This window comes from Perna viridis, chromosome 3, assembly GCF_037379345.1.
Source record: "Perna viridis isolate PV_CMFRI_1.1 ecotype Kerala chromosome 3, ASM3737934v1, whole genome shotgun sequence".
Taxonomy (NCBI): Eukaryota; Metazoa; Mollusca; class Bivalvia; order Mytilida; family Mytilidae; genus Perna; species Perna viridis.
This window is the reverse complement of record NC_142447.1, coordinates 49,656,433-49,670,541: the sequence shown is the minus strand read 5'-3', so window position 1 is coordinate 49,670,541 and position 14,109 is coordinate 49,656,433. Positions and strand designations below refer to the sequence as shown.

Genomic DNA, 14,109 nt, shown 5'->3' with positions numbered 1-14,109 from the left:
TTTTATATATTTACTTTAAGACGAATGGTCAGGGGCCATGTTTAATCATGCAAAATCATATAACATCTTACCAAATTTATTTAATATTTTCAGAGATTCGGTGTGCACTATGGAATGACATGAATTATCAATTTGAAACCTTAAACTACATTTTAGGTTCCAAAATCTGCAGTGCGAGTGTTGCACATTACGTGTACTTGAGGGTCACGACAACTTTTGTCGTCTTTTTAAAATGCATTTATACTAAAGTTTTGTTTCATTTCGATCCAGACAACTCGTTGGAATGTATGATTGATATTAAATGGAAATACTAGCTTATTTGCTGCGAGTTTTCAAAAATTGTCGGAGCTAATAATTTTAAGTACCAGTCCATATAACATTTACACACTGCCTATAATAAAGGTGATTCACGGTGTAGAAAAAACCCATCGAATAAACGATGCCTTTTCGGTCACCATATGCTATATTTTTTACGTAACAATATAACGAGAATGGAAATTGCGAATATGTTTAAGAGACAGCAACCGCCTCTGGTTTGAAAAAAAATGTCTGTTTAAGAGTAGTTAAGTGAACAAAGGTTAAGACCACCCATTGGTCTTCAGTACACAACAAGGATACCTCACACTCAATGCTGGCTTCAAAACAATATAATACACAGGTACAGCGAAATACTTGCCCCCACATACTCTAGCAACATAAAAGTAAACTGAAAGTGAAAACAAAACAAAACAATACAATAGTCCTTTTGTAGATTAATTTTTATATGAAAAAAAACATACATTCATCTTCCACTAGATTGAACCAAATCAAACCAAATCAAGAACGATAACATTTGCAAACAGCCACTTTTATACAGAATCTATATAATGTTTATTTCAAAAGAGCAACAGTTGAAAGATATACTGAGACTGATTATGTGGCTTGTAATGTTTATGAATTGTAACTTTCTGACATGCACAGATCACCTCTTGACCAATTCATGAGACCGTGGATGTAGTGCCTACCTTACACACTTGTACTGCGATATGGTCCATGTCAATATAACATAGGATTGATATGTTTGTAGATAAATAGCTTTAGGCTATCAAATATAAGGTAAATTGCAATAAAATAGACATGTGTTGAACAAGCGGTAAAACAAAAACAAAACATATTGTACTTGATTGCAAAAAGTCGAAACGCAGTAATTTTCAGATTTTGCAATTACTCATCTCACAATAAAACAAACACAAACACTATTTGTCCCCCTTCTTATAAGATAAAACCGTTAAAAGTTTTAATATTATATTTTTTAATCTTAATGTTGATGGTAAGATAAGTAACTTGAGGAGTAGTAGTAGTAACATTAGATAATGGTATTGGTCGTACTGCTGATTGTCTGTGCCTAGTCGTACATTTGGATGGCGTCATTGTCTTCCAAAATGGGCTGTTATCAAATATAAAGATTAAAATTGAAACATTAATAACAAATTTACAATAAAAAAGCGCAGGTATAAATTCTAATATTCCTGACTGAAGCTTAAAAAAAACTTATAAAATGTTTATTAGTCTTCAAGGAAATAAAACTGTAAGAAATACTAAAGACTTGAAACATATACCGGATCAAATGTTGTGTTACCTTATTTTCTTGTTGTACGGGAGGATTCCTCAGGAACAAGCACATTGGACTGAGTAGTATAATGATTCCAGAAAATCCCCGCATGAACCTTAAGAATATCAACACATCATAAATGTTGACTGCAGTCAGAAAAGAAGTAATTTTGACCTTAAAATGTTGAATGAAGTTATAAAGAGTAATCAAGGGAACCAAGGTTATAGCGGTAAACAAAAGAATGTAATCCAGGAACAAAGACCAGACATGAAAAACAGACATACACAAGAACATAAAGTAACTAAAATCATACATACAAAGTAACAAAAGTTAATGAGCAACTCGGACTTCACTAAAAACTGGTAATATGGACCAGGTGCACCGTTAGGGTAAGCGTCCTCTGCTTTTCTAGAGACACCCGCCGAGTTGCTCATAAAAAGTCCAGTCCGGGGTAGACAAACGAGGAAAGGAAAACTATGACACGTTGAATAAATCAGTTTTCATGGTGCTGATGGATACACCATAACGATCCACGAGTTCATGATGACGTCCACAAAACTTTTGTAGTGATGACTTCAATCTTGTAGCAACATATCCCTGTTCCAGAAGCCTATTTTTTAGAGTTCTAGCGCGATACAAAAAGTCTGCGTAGTTTCGGCAAGCTCTGGCATAACGTATGAGTTGTGATATGAACACTCCATACGCAGGAGCCGAAGGGATGTTGCCATATATGAAAGGAAAGTTGACAATTCTGAATGAAAAGTCATCACGTTTGTCGTTAAGTTTGGTCAATAGTTTTCCTTTACCATCGATTTCTAAGTGTAGGTCAAGATATGAGGCTGACTTCACAGTAAAAACATGTTCAATAAAACTATAGCCTGACCATTATTCCAATTCCGAATTAACTTATAAAGTCATGAAAATCGAGAAGGGAATTAACAAATTACATAATTAGTGCTAAATAGGAGGGGACTCAAGGCAACCAGGATTTTGACGGTGATCAAAAAGAACATAATACAGGGAAAACCACTATATAAAGAAAATAGACACATACAACAAACGTCTTGAAATAAACGAAATAACACGCACATAAATATTAAAGGAATTGAGCAACACGGCTTCCACTGATAATTCGGAGCAGGACTAGATGCTACGTTATGGTAAGTGTCCTTCGCTTTTCTAGAGAAATCCGCAATAATATTATCTTCCAACCAGTTTGACGAAAGAGAAAAACATGACACGGTGAACAAATCGGTTCATGGTGCAGATGGATGCACCATAACGATCCACATTTGAAATGGTTGACTCGTAATGTATTGTAGAACGCTTGGGTGGTTCATTTCTTGAAATATATAGTGTTTCCGCCACGATGACGTAATCCTACAGTATTTCATAAAGAAATTTGGTCCATAGTTATTGTCAAACAACACAAGAGAATTACCTACCATGAAAACCCGATTTCCTTAACGATTTGTCCACTGATAACCGGCCCTGGTAAAAGATAGGCATGAGCAATTAATGTCATAAAAAAGTACATCTATAACAAAGCTATATTTGGGTAAAATGAATTAAGTTCAGATTTCTTTGTAGAATTATGTCCTTTATTACAAGCAAGTGCACTTTTTCAACAATTTATAACCTTTGTTCATTTGATAAACTTTAACCTTAACCCAAATTAGGAGATAATATGCTTATACATGTACTTATTTTTCATGATTTGTGATTACATGACACAAATATATATATAAATACATTTTTCTCCAAACGTTACATACATACTAGAAGGTGAATACTGAACGTTATCGTTAGATGTAATACAGAAGTCTTCAGTTGACTTCTTTCAAAATTCACACATAAGGTGACCAGTAATTCTGCATATTGTTAACTAATATTATCTGGACAAACCTTAACTAACACTTGGCTTACCTAGTCCATATGATAAACTAATGGCTAACTGGACGACAGCGTAAACAGTTCCATATACAGCAACGTGACGTGTATCAGCTAACAAGGCTAATAATGGCATGATAGCTGCATCAGCTATTCCTACAATATATACATATAATATCCTGCACAATGTATAGACTTCTTTTAAACATAAGTGAATATGCATTTCAAAATGAAAGGTGGGTTAAACAAGGTTTAAAAGCGCTAAACCTCCCGTTTCTATAACAGTTTATTTTTTCAGTATATTTCAACACAAAGTCAAAGTTGATAAAATCAGTAGTCACGAATTTCCAAGTCTTGAATTTGTAGGAAAGGTGTGTCAAGTTTAAGATGAAATAATATTATACATGTAAAAACAACAAAAACTAATTTGTAGACATTATGAAAATCCATCATCTATAATCTGTTATTTTTTCATTATTTAAAAAAAAGATATGGATATCGGAAATACAACTTTTTAGGCAGCCTATGAGAAGTATTTTCTTATATCCTTGATCCAAAAGCCTGTCTCTAAATGTACCGATGTCAGAATAGTCACTAATAGCTTTGACATACCTTAACTGAGAAATATAAACACCATATGTTAGGCAAGCTTGTATATCATAGCATAAAAAAAACAAATCTTCTCGTTGGTCATTTATTTTTGAACTGAGATCACTACTATCGTCAAATAACGACGCGGAGGAAGCTGTGGCAGTATTTTGTTTTATCAGAATAAGCATTTTTCCAGAATATGACTTATATCCGTCCAAACAACGTATTAACAAAAACACGCATGTATATACGTCCCTCTCCGAAAAGAACAAATATGACCATTATAACTTAGTTTTGCATGAAATAAAGGTGCTATCTGACTGTAGAGAGAGGTAAAACTCAAATTGATCATATTTCATCTTCAAATACAAGTTTACATTTTATTTCATTTTTTTTTCACTAGAACATCATAAAACCAATACTAGTAATATAAATTATGAAGAATATTTCATTCCATCAGGACTTACCTAAACCTATACCGAATCCAAAATGTGGCGCTATAAGATGGGCAACTTGAGTTGAAAAGGGAATCTGAAATAAGAATAAAAAAGTTTATTTCGCTATCCGGCCGATGCAAGTCAGAACACAGGGGCATGATTTCTAGCTTGACATGAAATCATAATTAAAAGAAGATATTATGTTTTCTCACGCATTTTAGGGATAGAGTGCGTTTTATTCGTTAGTATTGTACATATGTGGTGTCAAAACATACAACGGTGATCACATATTTTTTAGTGGAGTCCGAGTTCCCCATTTGCTTTTGTTGCTTGTATGTATGATTTTAGTTACTATATGTTCTTTGTTGTGTATGTCTGTTTTCCATGTCTGGTCTTTGTCCCTGGATTACATTCTTTTGATTACCGATATAACATTGGTTCCCTTGATTACTCTTACACATTCGCTAAAACAATAATAGTGACCAGCTTCCATGGTATGCACACAACTTTTACCAACCGATACTGAAGAATTTAAGTAATTTTAAAGATTTGGTGCGAAAATGTAGACTTTGTTTCGAAATATCTAGTATAAAACAAAATAAATCTGAGTATCAAAATTGAGGAAAAAAATATTTCCTTTATATTTGAGGTAATGCTAGTAATTTAAAAATACATACCGAAAATACACTAACACCAATAAGCAACATACAGAGAAGGGCAACAATCCATCTGAAGAAACAGTTATAACAATTAACCGATCTGATAAGGCAACTTACACATCATAGCATATTTAAAGAACTGTATTTAAAAATGATTGTCATTCATTTTAGTGTCGGTGGCATTTTACGTTGTAGTGAAGTAAGTACTAAGTTAGTGTTTTGTTTGTTTTCTTGTTTTTGCTCCTTTTAATGTCAGTCAGCACGTATTAAATCTTTGGGCAACTGATGTGAGAATTCAAAATCTGATGTAATCAGAAAAAAATATACAGCTGTAACCTTCGGAACCATTTAAAAACACTAACGTTAGCGGTCTGTCTTATCAAAGCAAACATTCACGTTAATGTTACCTGCCAATCCTTTGAGCAATACTGCCAAAAAAATTTGTTCCGATGAAGTAACCTGTAGCATCTGGTATGAAAACAATTGCTGGAAAATAAGATTAATAGTTTCAATAAGGTAACCGATAAAAGGAGGAAAAAACTTTCTATTCCGGGCTATGTTAACATGAGAACTAGTAATGATTTTAACTTTAATGTTCCACCTTTTACGTGTATAAAATAAAAAGTTCCGGTCACATAATTCGTTTAATACTGAATAAGCAAATTTTCGCGAAAAAAAAAAACATTTGCCACTGTCCGTCCAAGCTTCATATGTATACAAGGTAGACGAGTATTTCTTACCTAGCTGCCATCTTTCAGCGCCCATTTTATCCATGATCCACACTGGAGTCAGTGTTTCCGTCATGGAGATTGTCATTGTATTAACCATGACAATACCTTAAGAAAAGAAACTTTTTGATACGATCCTGTTTATATTAGTGTGTGTGTGTGTGTGTGTGTGTGTGTGTGTGTGTGTGTTAAATCAGTATATCAAGAAGTGTAAGAAAGATCCCATATTGGCTACGTAGGTTATTAATTCTCAAAAAGTGCGTTCCATGGGGTAATGTTATACCTGATTTTGTGTTTTTTTTCCTCCAAAAGATTAATTTACCCGTTTCGACATTGTCTATATTAATCCTGTTCTGATGCTGACACAAAATAATGCCTTGAGAAAATAGTATTTTACGAGCTAATGAGTTGTTTGAACTAATGACGTATATGAACATATTCTTTTTAGCCTTACACAAATGAAATATGTGTAAATGTAAATGTGTAAGTACAAAATTAAGACGAAGCCTTGGAAGTTTCAGGCTATCATCAAAACGTGTTTGTGACATGTAAAATATTAAACGTTAGAATGATTACTTGCAGCAATGAGTATATATGGATCCATCAGTAATGTTATTATTGGAGTTCCTGTATAGCTTCTCTAAAATAATTAGTATACAGATCATTATTACTGCAGCATTAATTAAAACATGTTACGTGTATGATAAGACAATCCTTTGTAAATTTTGTAAAATTTTATAATTCAATACTAAAAACAATCGTTTTGTATTTTTTACTTGAATGTTTTATAAAAAGTTAGCTTTTTTCCAGTTTTTTTTTATGGTTGTTTGTTGTCTGTCTTTTTTTCTTCTCCATTTATCTCTTCTTTTGAATCGGTGTTGTTTGTTGTCAAAATAGTAAATTTAAGTTCTTAGAATCTGTTTTGTTGTTTGTAAGTTTCATCATACCTTAATAATAACAAATGGCTTCACTATGATAAATATCAAGACTGAAAAGAAAAAAATAAACGTATTTAATTTAACAGATAATCGTTTCTCAAATGTTGATAAGATGATTGTAATTCAAATATATGTTGACTGAGTCTGAAAAAAACGCACTATTTATATTTTTACTGTGAAACATACTCTGTACTGCTGTGATCCAGATTCACTTAATCCATCATTTAGAACACCTCGCCAGCTGCCATACATCTAGATGAAGTATTAAACCCTCACGGAAGTGTAGCCCGACCATAAAGACTTTATACGACCGACAATTCTTACATCTTTGGGAAGTTATCAGACCATTATAAGCACACGTTATCATCCGTAGTGTATAAAAGACCCATTAAGCTCATTAGTTTGCAGGTTGCTTCGCTCTCTCTTTCTAAATGCATGAATGTTTTTATTGGTATAATAGTAATTTTATCTCTCTCTCTTATATGTGTCTGGGTTTTTTTATTGGTACAATATTATAAAATTGTATATCTATGTTGTATATCAACGTTGTAATACTTACATATATCGATGACAACTAGAAGTAGTATAATAAGGAAAGGTACACTATGTCCCACATAGTCATATAGAAACCCTCCTAAAGGGTAGCCAACTGGAATATTAATTGAGGTTACCATAGTAGCATATGCAAATTACCATATATTGAAGTTATGTGAACAATAAGTGTACAATAAATGAATATACACCTGTTTATATATATTTGGTCTTCCGGTGACTTGTCTATACAACATGTACAAGAATATATTATGACAAGTATTTGATGCACGAAAAGTATAATACTAGTACGTGGAAGTCAGTTTGTCTTGAAATCAGATTATATTCCTTGCCAATACTAATTTCAGATACTATCAATGCCATAATTCTAGTTACCCAAAAGCATCTCAACTAAGGCCGTCACTTGCATTCAACTCTTTCGAAACTATACTTAAAAGCAGATTCCATCAACATATTTTTTTATGATTGCAATACCTTCTTATTTGTATTACTTTTCTTATTTCATAAATATAACCGACTACAGCATGTTAATTCTCCAATTTAATTCATCCATAATGATATTCACCAATGACTCCGAATGCAATGCCTGCCAATCCAGTTCCCATCGCACTGCTTCTCTCATTGTCATCGTCGTATGTATCTGCTATCAAACTCAAGCCTAACAAAATAAAATATACGGTTAGATCTTTTTTTTATCAATATTTACACCATTGTTCCGAAACTAAGTTCAATTGTAATTCTCCTCAAAAATGTTTTTTTTTAATTGTAAACCTTTTTCACAATCTTTTTTAATAAACTTTTCCTCTTATGAAAGAGAAATATATAGAAAATAAAACATAATTAAGGTTTTCAGATTTTATTGCCAAGTTCTAAAATACTGGTGATTAAACAAAATAAATTAAGGAGTCACAATTTATATAAAAACCAAGCATTTTTTTCAAAGTTTAACCCAAATATACATGCATGTATAAAGTTTTTTTGTTCTCTCTCTGTAGATGAAAATTGAATCTAGATTAGTGATTGCACAGGTTAACAATGTTTTTTTTTTAAATATGATTCATTATAGATTTCATGGAAAATTTTAAAATGACACGTTGCGGTATAAATTTGTTCAGTCATTTTTTTTAATGAGTTACTAAATCATTACATCTTGATAAAATTAACTTAAAATATTCTCTTTTTAAATATAAAAATAACACAAAAAGTAGTGATGATAGATTTAGCAAAAACTTTTTTTAATTTTGAAATAATTTTGTTTAAAAATGTAAGAAAACAGCCAAAATTGATAACATACTTGATAGTGTATGCTTTGAGGATTCCATGTCGGGTATGTAGTAATTTTTGTTATAATCCGAAAGATACGGGATACATATAATAAAACGTACCTCCAACTGTAACTGCAGCCGACCCAAGACCCTGAATAGCACGTGCCAGTAACAAGCCAACCATACCGGATGATACAGAATAAACTGTTTATAATAAATTTCAAATTTACTTTAAATAGAGAAATTTAATTCATGAAATATTTAAGAAAAGCTGGGTTAATTGTGATGACTTTAAAAATATAACTTTTTATAAGTAGGCGAAATAAATATCATACTTTATAATGTATTTTTTTTTCTTTAATCAAAACACATTTTTGTATTCCAACTTACCCACAGAAGTCACAGCAAATATGGAAGTTCCAATCACTAACACTATTCCACTTCCAAATCTAAAATGAGATATGTTTTAGTCAATTATTTCGATACAAGTTACTATTTTTTAAATAATTTCAATCACAAAGATCTTAGGACTGGACTGTTATTCAGAATAAATCCTACAAAGCTTCAGCCTAGTTGTATTATCATTGAAATTCAAATCCATCTGAAATGTGATAACTGAATAAAAAGACTTATTCCACTCAACATGATAAATAAATTAAAAGAAATAAACGTACATACAAATTACTGAAATATTCATTGAACATTGCTGTTAATTGGCAGAGGACAAGATGCAAATAGGGTTATCTTTTTATTAATTCTTATATCTGTTAAAGGGCATTTGATCCATTTTTTCTACGGATTTTGCAGGTACCGAGTGATCTCCTTCGACATGCATTCATGTATTCCAATAGTCTTTTTCACTCACGAGTTAGTGAAATGACCAGCTACTGGGTTAGTTAATAGTTGTACCAATGATCTGGATGCCAATATCCAACCTATCTTTCGCCCTTCGTCTGATGCATTTGGTATGATTGGGGAAACCCTCGGGACAAATTTTGATAAGTTTGATAAAACTCTGCTGTAATTAGATTGTATTCCATGATAACTACAGTTTTCACAGGATTGGTTCCAATTTGATTTTCTTTCGAGATTGTCCTGCTGTAGGAGTATTTCCGGTATAATCGGAACTGAAAGTTAAATAAATCATTATCAACACCATCAACACATAGGAAGAATGACCCGGCCAGCGAAAGCTATATTTTAATATAGCCTAGCTGGCCGAGTGGTCTAGGGCGCTGGACTTTGTACAGGCGGTGTTGCCATAGATGTCACAGCGGTACGAGTTCGAATCCCGCGGAGGGAACAACCAAACATTTGCATCGCAAATTTTACAGTTCTAATATCGTTGGGAATTTTTCAGACATATATGTATATATATATAGAAGGGTCTGAAAATTTTACAACGATGTTAGAAAATAATCAAGGGAACCAAGGTTATAGCGGTAATCAAAATAATGTAATCCATGGACAAAGACCAGACATGGAAAACACACACACACAAAACAAAGAACATAAAGTAACTAAAATCATACATACAAAGTAACAAATGAGCAAATCGGATTCCACTAAAAACTTAGAGCATGGACAAGGTGCATCGGTTGGGTAAGCGTCCTCTGCTTTTCTAGAAACACTCACCGAGTTGCTCATAAAAAGTCAAGTCCGGGTAGAAGAAAGAGGAAAGGAAAATTGTGGCACGTTGAATAAATCAGTTTTCATGGCGCAGATGGATACACCATAACGATCCACGAGTTCATGATGATGACCATAAAACTTCTGTAGTGATGATTTCAATTTTGTAGCAACATAACCCTGTTCCCGAAGCCTGCGTAGTTTCGGCAAGCTCTGGCATAACGTTTGAGTTGTGATATGAACACTCCATACGCAGGTGCTGAAGAGATGTTGCCACAGATGAAAGGAAAGTTGACAATTCTGAATGAAAAGTCATTACGTTTGTCGTTAGTTTGGTCAATAGTTTTCTTTTACCATCGATTTCACATTGTCTGTAGTATCCTTTATCTCAAGTTTTTTTTTTTTTGTGGTAGATGCGATGTATCAAATCCCCGAAATTAGGTTTGTTTAAATATAATACGCCCTCCATATAGAGGAAACTGGGATTAAAGGATCTAGCTATATTCTATATCTATATTCTTTCTTTCGGATCAAATTAGTTATAAATTCATAAGAGTGAAAGAATAGGTAAGCAAGTAGAGATGCACAATTTGTTCCCACTGAAATGCCGACCGATTGTTGAAAAACGCGTCCACCACACTGGACAAATATATTGTCAATTAAAAATTCCAGCATTTTGTAAACATCTTATGTATATTTGGGAGACGATTTTGAGTTAGTTCTTACAAAGTATGAAGAATCTCTACCAATAAATATATATTTGTATCTAGGTGTACCATCTTTTTTTTTAAAGAAAACAACGATGTATAATGTATTTAAGTCGGGATTTTAACTGAGTATGGGAAATAGAAGTATACAGTGTTGAAAAATCATAGGTAATATTGCTGAAATATTCTGATAATAGTCCTGAACTGATTGTCTTCAAAAGATCTTTCAAATATTTCAGGATCCACATTGAAATAATACCACTACGGGAGTAAAAAGTGCTGTGGTAGGACTGCAGACGCTCTTTGACAGCTGTGAGTATAGAAGTTAAAAGTTTTGAAATAGAACTTTTTGTCGTTCATGTACATGCTTTTCCAAAATAATGATTTTCCAATACAATGCATACCATTTGTTTAATCTAGTGATAAACATATATTGCTTTAATTTGGTCTGCAGAAAAAAAGGAAATCAAGTTAGGACAAAACCTTATTGAAAACAAGATATATAAGTTAGTATTCCTGTGTATTACTCTTCACAGTTTAACGACTGAAACTAATACTTTTCTGTTTATCATAAAATACGATTTATATGCGGTTGTTTCAGACTACCTGTCACGGATTTTGCTTTTGACTATTTCTTTTGAATACTGCCTAGGTTTTATCAGTTCGGTAATTTTGTTATTACCCTTCATAAACATATTACTTCGGTAGAATGGGTGTCTTGATAGAATTCTCCAAATAGCTACAGGTTTATCATGTTTATATTTCTAAAAACCTGTGCCAAGAACTTTCCAACTGATTGACTATGCAATACATGGAAAGGAAATGTATGAAAAAGGATTTCGGGATTAAAGATAACATATATAATGATTTCGTTTTTATTACCATATAATTATTCCGCATGAATATTACGTAGGTTTCATTTTTTTTCAGGAATTAAAGTATGTAAATTGAGGAAATATATGAAAATAAGTACAAACCTCACAGTATCTGTTGTAGATAGCCGTGAGAATTAGATAAAACACTTTGCCCATATCGGCAACATGTAATATGTAAGACCAAAGTACCTACATCAAATAAAGGTAAAAAAAAGGTAAAAGGAACAACGTACGTAGGTCGTACAGATATATAAAGGAACGTCGTACGCACCTGTAGACCATCTCATCGTGTGAACAGATGAAAAGGTAAAACGTAGGTAGCTAAAGAACATACATCAACCTGTGCCCATACTGCCAATCGATAAGTAACAGGAATGATAAACTTACCTATTGAACATATCAGTAAGTTATCAATAACATTGGTGAAGAACACGACGGCTACTATTAGTTTTTTCTTGTATTTTATATTTTCCAGAATATTCTTCAACATTTTCAGTCGAGTAACCTCATATCATAACCTGATAAATAAACATCGTCATTTAGTGATGAATGTGGTTGAATTCAATCATCGTTTTCTTCGTTTTAAATAAAAATAACAAGTAAAAATTGTCATTATGTGTTTGATTTTGTTTTAATTTCTGTTTTTGTTTAATTTAAAACAAGTGATACAGATAGAAATTACATAAAGATAACGAATAAAGAATGGATAGCTAATGTGTCATACGTTTTGTTCAATTTGCAATTAGAAAATTGTCTGTGTTTGATATATTTTTCATTTTAATTTCGTATGTGTTGCTTAATGTGGCAGATAAAAGATATGATCGCTAGAAACTGCAAATATTTAAAAAAAAAAACAAAAAACAAAAACAAAAAAAGAAACAAATAACAGTTTGACAATTTCTGTTTTCGATATCACATCAAATTAGATTGACTTTATGTACTGTCACCTTTTATTCTTACAGACATTGTAAATCCATCATCTATCGCTTTAAGTGCAGCATCGTAGGTAGGAATCTTATTAAAATTCTTGGGGCCATTCTTGTGTACAGCATCTATCTACTCCAATTGAGTTGTGTTAATACACAGACCTATCAGGATTTACTGGTCTTGAAAGTTAAAAATAGCCATATTTTCAGATTTCCGTTTATTTTCAAGAACCGTAGCGGATAGAAAAGTGTTTCAATTGCTCAGATATATTTGTATCACTGATATGGCATCAAATATTCATAAGGTGAAAAATTTAGTTTCAGGTGATCGATTCAGGCCATCTAGGGCCTCTTGCTATCTGTTAGGACAGTGATAGATTTTCAAGGAAGATCTACCAGTTCAAATGAAATAAAAAAAACCCCAAAAGGTTTGTATTTTACAGAATTAGATTAAGCATACTTTTACTCGAAACTTCAGTTATTTGGTGCTGGTCTGAAAATTCTACACTGGTGTTATGGCACTGAATATGATTTTGTATATTTGATGATCGAAAATATGAATTTAAATTTAAATAGTTTGAATATTGTACAAATGAAGAAAATAATACTTACTTAGTCGTTATTTAGTCCTGTAGCTGCTTTAACAAATGTAATAGTGAAATCAGACTGTATCAGTAGTATCATACACACCACTGCATTTTTAATTCAAAAGAACAAATCTTACTTTGATGCAGTTAATCAGATGTGAAAAATAATTACAATATGGCGATTCAATATAAATCGTCATTTATTAAGCTGTCTTGCCGAAATGACGAGTTCTTAGTAATTGGATTGCGCTGATTCCAGATACAGAAAGGAAACACTGATGCAGAGCTTAGCATTTCAGTCACATTTTTTAAAATTTTTCCCTAAGGTTCTCTATCACAAATTTTAATCACATCGCTGTCCTGAGAGTGTGTTTAAATTACTAAATTTAAATACCATTTCTGGAGAGGTAAGATTAGTTTATCTCTACCGGAAGTGTACGTGTTTGGTAATGTTTTTTTTTAATCATACCACACTTTACGCTTATATCTATTTCGTGGCCTTACTTTTTAAAAATACATTTTATTTTGAGTTTTAGTCTATACTTATTTAAATAAAATCTTCTTAAAATATGTCCTCTATTCGAGCTACACGAATATCCTTACGCAGGTCCAGCTATAATAAATGTTAATATATTTGATTAAACTCATTTTTTTAAAATTTGGAATCGTCGTGCTTTCGATTCAGTATGTTCACCGAGGTATACGTTTTATTCCTTTTGAAATTTTCTGTAAAT

The 14,109-nt window shown here is 32.3% G+C and overlaps 1 protein-coding gene across 2 annotated transcripts; it reads right to left on the bottom strand.

The window, feature by feature from the left end:
• Nucleotides 1-88: 88 nt before the first annotated feature.
• Nucleotides 89-13,769, bottom strand: LOC148622733 (synaptic vesicular amine transporter-like). 2 transcript variants are annotated; one of them, XM_088572874.1, is made up of 18 exons: nucleotides 13,401-13,769; nucleotides 12,810-12,968; nucleotides 12,250-12,380; nucleotides 9,517-9,778; nucleotides 9,042-9,100; nucleotides 8,772-8,855; nucleotides 7,952-8,044; nucleotides 7,394-7,483; nucleotides 6,844-6,884; nucleotides 6,473-6,536; nucleotides 5,909-6,004; nucleotides 5,576-5,654; nucleotides 5,187-5,238; nucleotides 4,540-4,603; nucleotides 3,518-3,637; nucleotides 3,037-3,082; nucleotides 1,619-1,706; nucleotides 89-1,426 (listed from the first exon to the last, which is right to left on the bottom strand). In XM_088572874.1, exons 3-18 carry the CDS (start codon nucleotides 12,350-12,352, stop codon nucleotides 1,385-1,387), a joined length of 1,383 nt encoding a protein of 460 aa, XP_088429000.1. In that variant the 5' UTR covers nucleotides 12,353-12,380; nucleotides 12,810-12,968; nucleotides 13,401-13,769; the 3' UTR covers nucleotides 89-1,384. The 2 variants fall into 2 exon arrangements, with proteins under 2 accessions (XP_088429000.1, XP_088428999.1); XM_088572873.1 differs by lacking the exon at nucleotides 12,810-12,968.
• Nucleotides 13,770-14,109: the final 340 nt, after the last annotated feature.

What these genes read in the sequence shown, in the direction of transcription:
- LOC148622733 (XM_088572874.1), bottom strand. Translation starts at nt 12,352, where the DNA reads ATGTTGAAGAATATTCTGGAAAATATAAAATACAAGAAAAAACTAATA. An exon ending in CGCTGAAAGATGGCAGCTAG is followed by an intron (nt 5,655 to 5,908) that starts GTAAGAAATACT and finishes CTTATTTTCCAG; the next exon opens with CAATTGTTTTCATACCAGAT. An exon ending in TGGATTCGGTATAGGTTTAG is followed by an intron (nt 3,638 to 4,539) that starts GTAAGTCCTGAT and finishes TATATATTGTAG; the next exon opens with GAATAGCTGATGCAGCTATC.